Consider the following 13,432-nt stretch of genomic DNA (forward strand, 5'->3'; position numbering starts at 1 on the left):
ACAAAATAGTTCATTTGTCAGGACTTCCCTTGTAGATAGGGTCTGCGTTATTAAGAACTGCCTCGCTAACTCATGGTAACAAAAGCAAGTGCAGAGGACAGCTGCTGGACTGCTTGTTGGTAAGAGAAACTGTTGGTTATCACAGAACTTTTTACAAAAATCTGAAAAGAATAAAATAGGGAGTGTTTAAGATACAATGTGTAAGTTTACTCTCATGTTTTAAACACAGATGGTAAGAGCATAAGCAAAAGTAATAACTTGATGGTTTTTTTATGTGTATCCATACATGGATTTTGTTAAAGACTTCAGCTTTTAAAATTACATTTTAATCTGAGAAATCTGAGGTTTAAGTTACCCAGTAGTTGCAAGAGATATCAAAATTTTGTTCTTTTGGAGTTGTAATTTGTCCAGACTCCAAAATTTTTTAATAGAAGCTATGAAACTTTCACTTATATTGAAAAACTGGAAGAATAAACAGATAGCAGCAGTGTGTGTATTATTTAGTTTTTAAGGACTGTGGAATTGGGGCAAATGTTGGGGGTAACAGAGGGAAGATTGTCTTTGCTTCCCACCCCAAAAATCAAACTCTAAGGGTAAAATTTATACATAATTTACTAATTATACCAGCTGTTAGAAAACTGACTTGAGGTAAGCCAGTAGTCCTTCGAAGGTGTGTCTTGCAGAACTCTTCAGGTGTACTGATGCAGACTTGCTCTGGTGCTTTTAGAACAATTTTCTTAATAAGTATGCCTTGACTTCACTTGCGCTTTTTATACTGTTGCTACAAATGTTTGTTACTTACAAATATTTTGATACAATTGCTCGGTATCCTGGTTGTTTAATCAGAGTAGATGAACATATAGGTAGTGGTATAGTAATTCAGAAAAAGTGCATCGTTTTCTTCATTGTAAGGGATGCATATAGTTTTAAGCTCTGTACACTGCTGTAATTTCTTCAGTGATCCAGTTAATGATTTATTTTAGCTCCAAAATAGTATCAACTTAAATCTGAAGCTGCAGGTGCTGTCCTGCTTACTGCTGCACACTCTTCAGGACAGTAACAAATTGGAAATGCTGTTCAACTTAATTTTGATATACTGTGTTTTGCGAAGTTGCATATTTAAGCTTGTGACTGTTTAAGCTTGTGACTCAAATGTATGCTTTTAGAAGTACTTAGAGTTCAGACACCGTTCAGATGATCGCTAGACCATTTGTTACTTTTATACCTGCATTGTTACAAAATGTTGCAAGTGATTTCATTCTCCTAATCTCAGCGGCAAACAGCATTTTTTTTACAGACCTTTTTGATATTTCTTACTACTCTGACTCTAGAATATGCTCAGCTGTACAGTAGCATGTATAGCTAAGTAAAGTAATAAGTAAAAATTGTAAGTGGAATGATAATAACTTTCACAGTTTCCATTGGTTATAAGTCTTCTTCTTTAAAAAGTTGCTATTTTCAATTTTTTAAAATGGGGAGAGGATTTCTCTGGCTATTCATTCCAGGGCCAGAGAGAGGCTGAGTGGCAGACTGTAATGTGTGCCAGAGGCACATCATATTTGATATCCCCATGTTCATATTGCTTATTGCAAGTGGATTTCCACCTGACTTGGAGTACTAGTGAAATGTCATACTCTCTCATGGTCTGAAAACTCCAAGGTTTATATTTAAATCTTTAATAAAGGTTTCAATAGTGGAATGTTTAATTAGTTTCCCATCATATTCTAGAAGGAAGGAAGTAAAATTCAAATGCAGATTGCTAAAGTATCTTCTGAATTGGTAGGGTTTTTTCAGTCTGACCCAGCAGCCTGAGGTCACCCAAGGAGGCAGCCCTGGGGAGCTCATGTGGTGGTGTTTAACCCCAGCTTTCAGCAGGGCAGTGGGAGAAAACCAAAGATTTTACCCATTTGAACTCTTGATGTCATGCTTGGGCTGATAGTGTGCCAGAAGGGATATGATAGGAGGAAGAGTGCAGTTCTTTGTTTTGGAATAGGAATCCAATTTTCATGACCCATCAACAAAGAAAATATCTCTGTGATGCTTTTTTCATTTAGAAATTTGAATTGGAGTTTAATATGGAAAATGACCAGCAGTATGTGCTGTGTTGAGAATGTGTGTTAGTTGAAGGTTGTTCAGTAAATGAGTCTGTATAAAATAATGTAGATGGAGCTAATGATGTGAGTCAGAAATAGCCTCCTAATTCTCCTCATGTATTCCCTGTCTGATTCTACCCAGCTGTTCAAAGAGCTGACTGAATCATAGGAATTATTGCTAGTGCTGAGATTTCCTTTCATACTTCTTCAGACCCACAACTTGATGTTCCTTCCCAGCAGTGGAACAGCCCTAAATGAAGGCAATTGCACTTCTCTCTCCTATTGCCATCGTGTCCCATAAGGTCCCTGTGCTGACATATTGGCCATATGGAAATCTTAGTTGAGATTCATTGATCTGGAAGCTATTTGCATTTATTTTTCTGCCTGGTGCTTTCCTGTATCAAGTTCCTGCTTGATATGTCCATCAAGGTTGGAGAGCTGCTTGCAGGCACCCTTTTTGATATTACTGTACATTATAGTGGGGAAATGTGTGTTTAAGAGCAGACTAATTATAGTATGATTAACCTAATAATTCTTTCCTGGAGCTGTGAACTTTATTAGTAAAGTACAATTCTGTAAATACACAGAACTTTTTCTACCTGCATGACTTCTTGATTGAAAATGCAATTTGTATGATGTACATAAAATTATTTGATGTGATTAATTCAAAGATAATCCTCAGGAGTTTTCTTAGCAGTCCTGTGTAGATTTAGGACAGATTTTAACTGGTTTTATGTATTATTTATATCTTTCCCAGGATAGAAGGCTCCTTAGTTAAGAAAAGTGGCAATTTAAACAAAAGTGTGGTTTGGAGCTTTGACTTGTGTGGCTTAATTTCCAAATAAATCTGCAGTAAAATGTTAGTATAAGAATAGAAAATTTTCATCTTAACAAGGCAAGGGGGGTGTGAGCTGATGTTCCAATCAAAGGAGGCAGTTTTTGCCAAGTTAGCTTCCATTCCATTGTTCCATTCAGAACAAAATGCCAACAGTATCAAGCACTCAATTTGTGAAGCAGTCAGCTTCTTCTCACCTGAAACTCAGCTCTGTGCTGTGATGTAGTTCTCTCGTTTGAGTGTGTGTTTCTTCTACTAGGACCTTATTCAGCAGTGGGAATAGATTTCTGAGGAGATCCAGTTTTGGATAGCAAAAGAAACCTTTCCTATTGGGTTCCTGCTTCATTTATTGGGTTAACTGGGAGGGAGATGGTAGGTTGCAGAAAACACATGCGGACGTGATGCTGTTGATAAACTGCAGGAGATGGGAGGAGGGACCCTTTGAAGCTGGCATTGCTGGTGAATAAAAGTGCATGGATCCAGGGGCTGGCTTTGAGAGGATCTGACTTGGAGTCTGGCGATTGGGTTTGTGAAAATGTTGGGGAGTTAAGACAGAGAAGTTGGTAGTGATTGTACTTATTGTGCTGCCTAATACTAATAACTGCCTGAAAAAGGACAATTAGGGTAGCTGCTTGTGCTGTGACTTAATACTTGAGGACTGGTTATAAGCTGTGGCAGTAAGTGCTGTCTTCTGAGAGATTTATGTATGTGCAGTAAATAAAATTGAAGGCTGTGCCGTGTCAGTGCAGGGAATTGTAGTTAATCTATGTGTTGGCAGGTGAGCAGTGGCTGTTTAGTGATTTTAATTGTGGTAGTTGTTTGTTCCTTTGCATTAATTATAAATTGTATACAATTAACATGTACAGGGATGCCCAAATGAAGGTTAGATGCAGTTTTAATTTCAAAAATTTGGCTTTTTGACATGGTACTTCTGATCTTACTTGCGTGTGTGATGAGGAAAATTCTGATAAGTCTCACAGTATGTTGTAGCCTTTGTTTGTAGTTCTCCCCTGTAGGAGTAGGGATCTGTGGGCACTACATTCATCTCATAGTGTCATATTTTTTCCATGCCTTTTATTCGTGAAAATTGTGATCATAATATGTCCTCAAACCAGCTCTCAAGATCAGCAACTGTGAGAGATTTTGATGCAAAATGAATAATCGAGGAATGGCAAAGAAGGGATAAGACTGACCAAAAAGCATGTCTTGATTTAGACATAATAAACTGGGGACTAAATATTTTTAAGCATGTATTTATACTTCTGCTCAGATGAGAAGTTTAGATCTCAAGGGTACTGTGCCTTTCCTTTTGAAGGATAGCCTGACTTCTGAAAGCATCTGATTGGAGCTGTTACATATAGAGTGATAAAAACGTGTAATATTGACCTGCTTTTAAGCTTCTTTTTTTTTCAGGATTAATTTACATTTCCATCATGAAACTTGTAGAATGTACCAAAAACTGCTTGCTGTATTTAGAATGTAGCCAGGTTAAATTGGTGCAAGCTTCTTCCTCCTCTTTTAAATTCTGATGTTTCAGTAGTATTTCATTTGTATTTATCTGATGTTCAATCATAAGGCTTTATAGACATCTTTGGAGAATTACTTCTAGAAACTAGTGACCGTACAAATTTAAGATAAATACTAGTATTTTATCAGTACTGTGTTTTATGTGTACACTTAACGAAAGTGACATGAAATGACCTAAAACTTAGGTGTAAAATCAGTAACATTGCTTCAATTTTTAATTCTTGTCTTGTTGAAGGTCTTCCATATCTCAAGTCGAGAAGTTTCATATCATACTAAACATGGAGAAAGAAGAAAAGAAATATGTCAATAAAGCAGAGGAAGATGAGATGGTAATGGATGTTGTTGATCTATTTTTGTACAATGAAAAAAACCATATTTTCAGGTTTTCCTGTTTAAAGGGGTCATATTACAATGGGAAATGGATTGACTCAGTTTAAATTAATTTAGCAATTTTATAAGATTATCCTTGACAATATTTTTTAGTATTAAGAAATTAGTCTTGGGATAGGAAAGGTTTTTGTTAAGGTCAGTAGTCCAATAGGTAACACATTTGGATGCTTAACATTTCTACTTTTACACATGAAAATGGAAACAAAGTGGTTTTGGTATTTTTATTATTACTATAATTTTGTTCTTTTGTTAGTTGGGGTTTCTTCCCTCCAAATCCTTGAGATTTTTTGTCATATTTTAAAACAGGTTAATGCTTCATAATGTGATTCAAAGTAGTAAGTTGTGACAGGAAAGTAAGAGCAGCTAAGCTTTCAATTTCTAGTCCACTTGGGGTTCATAGGGATTTTTCTAGCCCATTTGGTATATAGAGGGATTTTGTTTCAAAAAAATTATAGGTTTCTGTGAATTGTTCTGTCCTTGTGCACACTGCTAGGAAAAGTAGTTTTTCACTAGACAGATCTAATACAGAAAGTAAACAAATGCATCTTAGAACAGGAGATGCTTATGGCCTGATCATTAAAATGATAATTTTTTTTTTACGAAGTGATTTTATTTTGTCCTAAAAAGAGGCATTAACTTCTCTCACTGTCTTTCACTCTCCTATTTTTATTACTGAAGAGTGCTTTGGGGGTAAGAGAATGGGCTTTATTTCTGCTTTTTGTCATCAGAGAAGGTTGTAAAACAAACTTTTGAAAAGCCTTTCATTAGGAAAGAGGTTTAAATAATTTCTAACACTGTTTAATGAAAAGTAAAAAAACATCCAAGAAGTTCATGTCAATATGAACAATGGGTCGGAGTCGATGGGAAACTTCATTGCCCTTTTACAGCAGGAAATATAATCTAATGATGTAATGTGAAACTCAAGAATGTAACACAGTGTCCACTAAAACACTAAATTATTTTCTGTTCCTGGCTGTCATCAAGTTAAGTTGGTGCTTGCACACTGAATACTTGGGGCATTTTTCATGGGAGAAGGATTTTTCAAACTGGTGCAAGTTAGAGAACCTTTGAGTGTGGCTTGGAGTTTGCAAAATAGCATTTCTTGTTAGATGGCAGGCAAAATAAGCCAAATTCTCAACTAAAAAGGGATATTTGATGTATATAGGGGCTTTTTTAGAATGTATGAAATTCAGCTTGCAGTAGTAATTCAAAACTGTGAATGCTAGCTAATCACATGCTATGTCATAAAATCAGCATTTCACAAAACCACACACTTTTGCTCTTAAATGTTCAGCTGGCTTGTGCTGTGTCATGATCAGAAGTGTTCACTGAGAGTTAAGGCAGGTTGTGTTGCAACCTCAGTCCTTAGGGAGCAGTGCAGAGAGGAGACAGTCTTTCAATGAAATGTTTTACACAGTGTGGATGAGCTACCTCTGTCAGGCTTTTACTGAAGTTTATACTTCTGACTAAGCGAAGCAGTGTGCCTTTACTTCCACTCCATCATATATTGAGTGTTTCAAATCTTTCCTTCCCCTAGAAAAGGAAAAAGAGGAAATGGCTTTGAAATTTTGTTTGCTTTAAATACTGTACATTATGAAAACTTAATGTTGGTATCCTGAGCCACAGTAATTAAGAGAGTCATCATTACTTATTTCTGCTTGCATGCAGGAGATCTATGGCTATGATCTGTGTCGCTGGAAGTTGGTGCTAGTTACCGTGGGAGTGATCTGTTCTGGTGGCTTTCTTCTCCTCCTCCTCTACTGGATGCCCCAGTGGCGTGTGAAAGCAACGTGCAAAAGGACTGCGCTTAAGGACTGTGAGGTGGTTCTGCTGAGAACAACTGTAAGTGTACAGGGGCACGTGCTTCTCCCCGTTTGCAGTTGTTGTGCTTGCTGCAGTACACCAGTCCTTGCCTTGCCGTGTAGACACGATTGTGTTTTACAGCAGGTGCTCCTGGGGACTGTGTGTAGCTCTGCTGCCTCTGTGGGAAGACTGACAGATGTTTGCAGTGGGAATAGAGAATAGTCTATCTTTCAGTTCCAAAATCAAATACATGAATGCTGTTGTCATCAACAGTTACAGAACAAATACCTTGTTCATATAAGCTGAAACATGGTTTCCCCTCCCTTGTTCAGCAAAGATACATTTGTTGAAGAAAGGTGTAACTGCTGACCCAAGTGCAAAAATATGCTTTTAGAATTGTTGAAAGAAAATTATTCTTAAAGGTAGCTGATATTAACTAGGAGATATGTTCTTTAATTCTGTATGGGCTCTGCTAATCTATGATCTGTGATTTTGCTACAGCTGTTGTAGTAAAATGTTTAAATTCTCTTTCAGCTAACTCATTTTTTCCCCTCTTTTTAAGGATGAATTCAAGATATGGTTTTGTGCAAAGGTTCGCATTATGCCTTCCTTGGGAGCCAACCCTTTACAGAATCCTAACCCTATCGTGCACAAGGTTTCAAATGGTCATGCTGTTCATTTCTCTGAATCTGCTGCAGAGGAGAATAAAAACGATTCAAAAAAATATTTGCCTGTAAGTAAACTGTCAGTTTTATGCTGGCTAATTATCAAGTTCTGTTGAGAATAAACACACACAGTATAGTACATCTCCTCAATAACCTGTTATTGGAAATTGTGGAAAGCTTGAAAGATTGTGTTAAAAGAAAAGTATTAATTTTTCAGTGTAGCCTTTCTAAATTCACTTTCTGTCACCTCTCAGAATAAAGCCAGTCAGAAGAGAGGTGTTAAGTGCTACCAGTTTAACATCTATTTTTTGTTGCCCTTACAGATTCGTTATTTCACGCATCACAGTGTGAAGTATTTTTGGAATGATTCAGCTCAAAGTTTTGATGTTGTACGGTAAGAATACTTTTTTCTTATGTGTTGTGCTTCTAACTGCAATTAAAAAAAAATAACATGCCTAAGAACATGATGAAAATTGGTGTTATTTCTGACCAGCTGTTATAGCTCATTGAGTCTTTGTTTGAACTATAGTGAGGGCAGGGAGATTTTTCAGGAGTAAGTAATTAAAAGCTTTGTATGCATTTTTTGTGTTAAGCCTCCCATGAAATACAGTTGTGCAGGTAGTGACACTCATCATTTTCCGTTGCAGGCTCCTGTTTTCATGCCTGTAGTGCTCCTAATTTAAACCGTTCAAAGGGAATAGTTCCCACAGATGAGATTAAGAAACTGTACTTGTATGTTAAGAACAGGTATTGGAAAAAAATCGTATGACTCTACATGTTTGGAAAAAATGTTGTTCCTTAGCATTAAAGCAGTGACTTGAAACTTGGCATTTGTGGCTATTTGACTGTGCCTTTTGATGTTCTTGTGATAACTCAGCCAATTTATAAGCCCTGGAAAAATCTCAGATATGCCTGTGAAGTTATGTGAGCATTTATTCAATCGCATTCTTGCTGATAAGCCAAACTTCCATTTGTTTGATGTATTACCCATGACTGAGCCTGGCCACTTGTTTAGTCAGGTACAGTAGCTGAGCTGGACGTGATTATTTAGCTATTGAATAATAAAGAGGAGAAAGAGCTGGATCTGAGACATTCTGGATACTGTTAGATCACTAAGTCACTTTTCCACAAGGTCAGATAAAAATGCCAATTTGTTACAACTTTTCTCTGAAGTGTATGGTCATGTAGTGAAGTACTGGATATCATGTGCAAGCTGATAATATATAATAATATCTGAGCTTGTGAATGATAAATATTCTGAAAAGTAGTCTTGAAAAATTTGTCCTTCTCCAAGATACATTTTCTTATTCTTCTCTTCAGTTTATATGTATAAACCAAAAGTTGATATTATCTAATAACATAGTAGAGAATCAAGTTAATAAAGAGACAGTCTGTGAGACAGCTCTTTATAGTAAAACCCTTAAAGCATGCTTGTAGTTGTGATCTAAGCACAACACTGCATCATGAAGAGCATTCACTTCAGGCAGCCGGTTATGCGAGTACTCAGAGACGGAACAGTTGGATCACATGGTGAAAGGCTTAGCACAACACAGAAGGAGACAAATTAAAATTTCTTGGGCAACTAATTTAGTTATGAGAGCTTGAGTTTCATATCATTGTTCTTTTTATATTACCATAATATTAAGATCATTGTTTTAAATACAGGAAATGCAAGTCTAATTGTTCTTGGACTAAGTCAGACTTGGTCACATAGCCAGAGAGGATGCAACTCTGACCTTGGATGTCTGTTTTGTTTTAGCTACTGTCAGCTGAATTTCTGAGTGGGTTAATGAGTGCTTCATATAATAAACTCTGCACACAGGGATTTTTAATTTTTTTTAATGCCCTGGGAATTCAGTCTGTTGTGGTAGTGTAAAAAGCAGAGAATGTTGTGCTATAAGCTTTGTCTTTGCATGGACATTGCATACATAGGTATGCATGTTTGCATATAGAGCACTTGAATTTAGGGACCCTCCTTAAATCCTTAAATGTTACATTTCTTTTCCTACAGGAAAAGAAAAATTATTCATGATAGAGCGGGAGGAAAGACACAGCTATTTACAGAGTATTGTGTATTTTTAAATCTAAAATGGTATTTTTTAAATCCTTGAAATTAAAAACGTTTAGAAAAATCTTGTAAACTTAGGGCCAAGTTGACACACAATTTTCATCCTATGTTCTAGTACAGGCAGTTGGTGGGAACCTGATCCTAGGCTTTACAGTAGTGAGAATATTTAAAGCTTTCCCTGTGTTCTAGAGAATGGAAGTAATTGTTACTAAATATGCACAATAAAGAGTCGGATTTTTTTCTTTTTTTTTCCACTGGGACAACTCTGAATCCTTTTTGATAGATAGCTTAATGGATAGCCAATATTAAAAACATTTGTGTGGAATAATGCTGGATTTGTCATGGCATCTGTGAAAGCCTTTTGGAAGGTGATGATATATGCCCACAAGAAAATGCCTGGATACTGGGCAGCATACATCTGATTTACTGAGTTTGATAGCTAACACAGTCCCATAGCTGTAAACATTATGATGTTTTAGGTGTTTCTGCATATCTGCAGATTTCCTGAAGCACAGCATTGGTTTTCATGGCAGGTGGGTAAGCCCTGTGAAAATGAGTCTTCTGGTGATAAGAAAGAACTGAAAATGTAGAATGTATTTTTCCTAGTCATGGATAACATTGTGATTGTAAGATGCTGCAAAATAGCTGTGGTACAGATTTATTTAATAAATGGACTAATAATTATTTCTAAAATACTTCCATTATTACTTAGAGTCAAAAGAAGATAATTTGAAGAAATGTTAATCCACATTGATTTCATATAAAACTTGCTCACTTTTTAGAGGCCTTTAAATACTTTATACTTTGAATATGCTAGTATTCTACTTCATTTTTTAGGTGTCTCCATTTTGATTGAAATAGGTATGACTGTCCTGCAGAGTAAGATATATCAACAAGAAGATTGCTTTTAATGTGTTGTTGGTATCTGCAGTTGTGACAAAACCAGCTAAGAACACATTAGTCCATAGATTTTGTTGTTTTGTAAAATCGTGTATACCTCTTGGCAAAGACCTAGCTCTTCTGAGTCACTGAAGACTTAATTTTAAATATTAGAGTTCTTAAATAACTCATTGACTTTTCCTTTATTTAGAGGTCTAGATGAATCTACCTTCTGCTCTGCAATTCATAATGAACACAGCACAGGACTGACAAAGGGAATGCATGATTACAGGTAATATTGCAGTAGTATTTGAGGGAAGAATTGTTTGTTTCATTACCTGTGCACAGAGTGTTAAAAAGGCTGGAAGACAACTGAATGAGCAGTGTCTGAATTTTTTGAAAATTAGACCTTCATACAGGTTAAAATATCTGCTTGCTTATCAATCCGTCTTCTGGTATTTTGTGTCTTTTTCTAAAATTAAAGCCTTTTCCCTCAGATCATTTTAAGGGCTTTTTCATGTCACTGTCATTTAACCAGCTCTGATCCCATCAGAGCTTGGTCTCTTGCTCCCTCTTTCATGATTTGCCTTTCTTTGTTCTAAGAATAAAGCTAAGATACAGGACCTTGAAAACTGTTGGTACTGCAGGTTAAGAGTTAATACTTATTTAAGCTTAAGTTAATGAGAATTACATACTGGGTTTCAGAATGACTTATTTAATAACATTGGACCCATACACAGTTTACAGTGAAATCTTGTTATGAATGAATCTAAAAAATAAGGTATAGTTCAAATTGAAGTGTAAAATAATTATCTTTGTATTGGAACATCTCACTAGGTAAATTATCTGAAAAGTACTTTATGAAACTATGATAAATAAGAAGAGAGTTACAGATTTAGGGACGTGTGATACTTTATCAGATTAGTGGAATTACTTTGACATCAATAAGATTTCTAATAAAAATCTTTACCTTTTTTGTATTTTTCTTTTTTAATGCAGAAAAGCATTCTATGGAGTAAATGAAATTGCTGTGAAAGTGCCTTCCATTTTTAAGCTTCTGGTTAAGGAGGTAAAAATCTTTTCTTCAACGAGTTAAAGAAAAAAGATATACCATTGAAAGTTGTTTCAAGTGCAGTGACTGTTGTTCCAAACCTTCCCCTAGAGCCCAACAATGTAAAACAAAATCATGTGGACAATTTTTTTGAGCTCTCCAGGTCTCCTTAGAGCTAAAGATCAAAGAGGCCTCAGCTATAAGCTCTTCATAGTTCACAGCCTGGTGTCTTAGTAAGGACATTAGAAAACAGGTCAGAATTCTTTGAAAGGGTCAGCATCTTATTTATTTTTTGTATTTAGTTTAAAACATAAAATTACTTGTGCTCTCCATGAAGAGGCCAGAGATTATATATTACAACATATACAGCAAAAGAAATGTGGTATTGTACATCTTTCTGTTGTATTTGTCCCATTTTCCTTGTATCAGGTGGATTTGAATAACTGGTTTGTTATCTTGTGCTATAATAATGCACAGTAGAGCTTTTGGACAAAGAAACTTTCCAACCTGATCTAATGGAGTAAGAACCTGAGGTATCAGAGCATTTATTAAGAATAAATAGAAACTAACATTCCAATTGGTTTAAGAATTATCACTTAAGGTGCATCAGCTATTCTCATTACCTTGTTTTGAGGTGTAAGGAAAAATGCTTGCAGTCTTCAAAGTCTGTATTTGTGTATTATTTGAGTGAGAACTGTGCTTTGGAGGGGCTGAGGAGGTAGTGAAAAAAAGGATAATTTTGGCAAACTGAACAAAAATTATGTACAAAAAACTTAAACTGTCTTCTCCATGGAGGAGGATAATTTCAGCTTTGTTCTGATGGAGAACTCATGTGACCTTGTGGTGTAACTTGAATGTTCTGTCACTCTTCTAGGTTCTCAACCCTTTTTACATTTTCCAGTTGTTCAGTGTGATATTGTGGATCACTGATGAGTATCACTACTATGCATTAGCAATTGTGATTATGTCTGTAATATCCATTGTTAGCTCACTCTACACCATTAGAAAGGTAAGTTCAAAGAAAATGGATGCATCTTTTTGGCTTTTTACTCATTGCCTTAATTTGTTGTGAAATTGCTTACAAATATTTAAGAATTTTTCAAAGTTGTACAGGTAGAATATTGTTATGCATTTTCCCTCTTTGAGCTGAAAGAATTTGGATTTTTAGTTTTCTTTGAGATTTTTGCAGACTTTCCATGCTGATGAATCAATAGGTTTGCCTCAGATAACAGAAACACCACCTTGCTTAAATAAAACCCGGACACAAGTTTATGTACCAAGTTTTATTGACAGTAGTGATTCCATCTTGCGTTGTTTCCTTGTTTGAAAAAGCCCTACAGAACTGAGCACCAGTGAAGCATATGGATTGTTAAACTGGTGGTTCAGTTTTCTCTGTAGACTTAGCTGATGGAAATCAAAGTAGTAATTATCCTTAAATTGTAATCTCTGAATTCAAACCAGAGACAAAAGAAACCCCCAAACAACTTCTACCTTAATTCAAGTTCATACAACTACTGCAGCTTTTACTTTTGTATGTTAATGACTAAATGATTTTATAAGATTTTGCATGACAGTGTTCGTTTGCTTCCAGAATGCTGTTAAAAATAGGAGCCTGTACAAGTTGATGCACTCAAACTTTATTTGCTAATAGGTTTCCTAAACTGTGTTCAAGAGAATGTTTTGAGTAGTGTGAGTTAGAGAATCTTGTCACTTCTTCTGTAGAATGTGCATTTAGAAGAAAAGCTATGCTTTTGAATAATGAACTTTTCTCCCCTTTGCAGCAATATGTTATGTTACATGACATGGTAGCAGCTCACAGCATTGTAAGGGTTTCTGTCTGCAGAGGAAACCAAGGTAAATTTCATGGGTGGACTGGAAGGTTGAATTTAAATTGCTCATGAAGTGTGAGTGTGAAGTGGGTCTGCATCTGTTTGGTTTTTTTTTTTTTCATCAGCTTGAAATACTTGCATTTCTTAGTAAAACTGCATGGGGAAAAGAAGTTCAAATTGGAATTTAGATAGTGTAATGGAATGAAATGCCTTCTTGATGGTATTTTCAGTGAGTATCAGGTTTGTTCTAGATTAGGTGCTTGTTCTATTGCAGTTTCTCATTCTCTGGCAT

The 13,432-nt window shown here is 35.8% G+C and overlaps 1 protein-coding gene across 3 annotated transcripts in view; it reads left to right on the plus strand.

The window, feature by feature from the left end:
- Positions 1 to 13,432, plus strand: part of ATP13A3 (ATPase 13A3) — a 56,143-nt gene that overhangs the window by 15,713 nt on the left and 26,998 nt on the right. For all 3 annotated transcript variants that reach the window (XM_014256152.2, XM_014256151.2, XM_014256153.2), the window contains exons 3-10: positions 4,691 to 4,784; positions 6,514 to 6,687; positions 7,211 to 7,381; positions 7,637 to 7,707; positions 10,472 to 10,552; positions 11,260 to 11,329; positions 12,186 to 12,320; positions 13,093 to 13,165. In XM_014256152.2, coding sequence (XP_014111627.1) covers positions 4,691 to 4,784; positions 6,514 to 6,687; positions 7,211 to 7,381; positions 7,637 to 7,707; positions 10,472 to 10,552; positions 11,260 to 11,329; positions 12,186 to 12,320; positions 13,093 to 13,165 — 869 coding nt within the window. The remainder of the gene's footprint in view (positions 1 to 4,690; positions 4,785 to 6,513; positions 6,688 to 7,210; positions 7,382 to 7,636; positions 7,708 to 10,471; positions 10,553 to 11,259; positions 11,330 to 12,185; positions 12,321 to 13,092; positions 13,166 to 13,432) is intronic.

Source organism: Pseudopodoces humilis, chromosome 11, assembly GCF_049639895.1.
Source record: "Pseudopodoces humilis isolate 2021_Gansu_Grassland_sample_001 chromosome 11, ASM4963989v1, whole genome shotgun sequence".
Lineage (NCBI taxonomy): Eukaryota > Metazoa > Chordata > Aves > Passeriformes > Paridae > Pseudopodoces > Pseudopodoces humilis.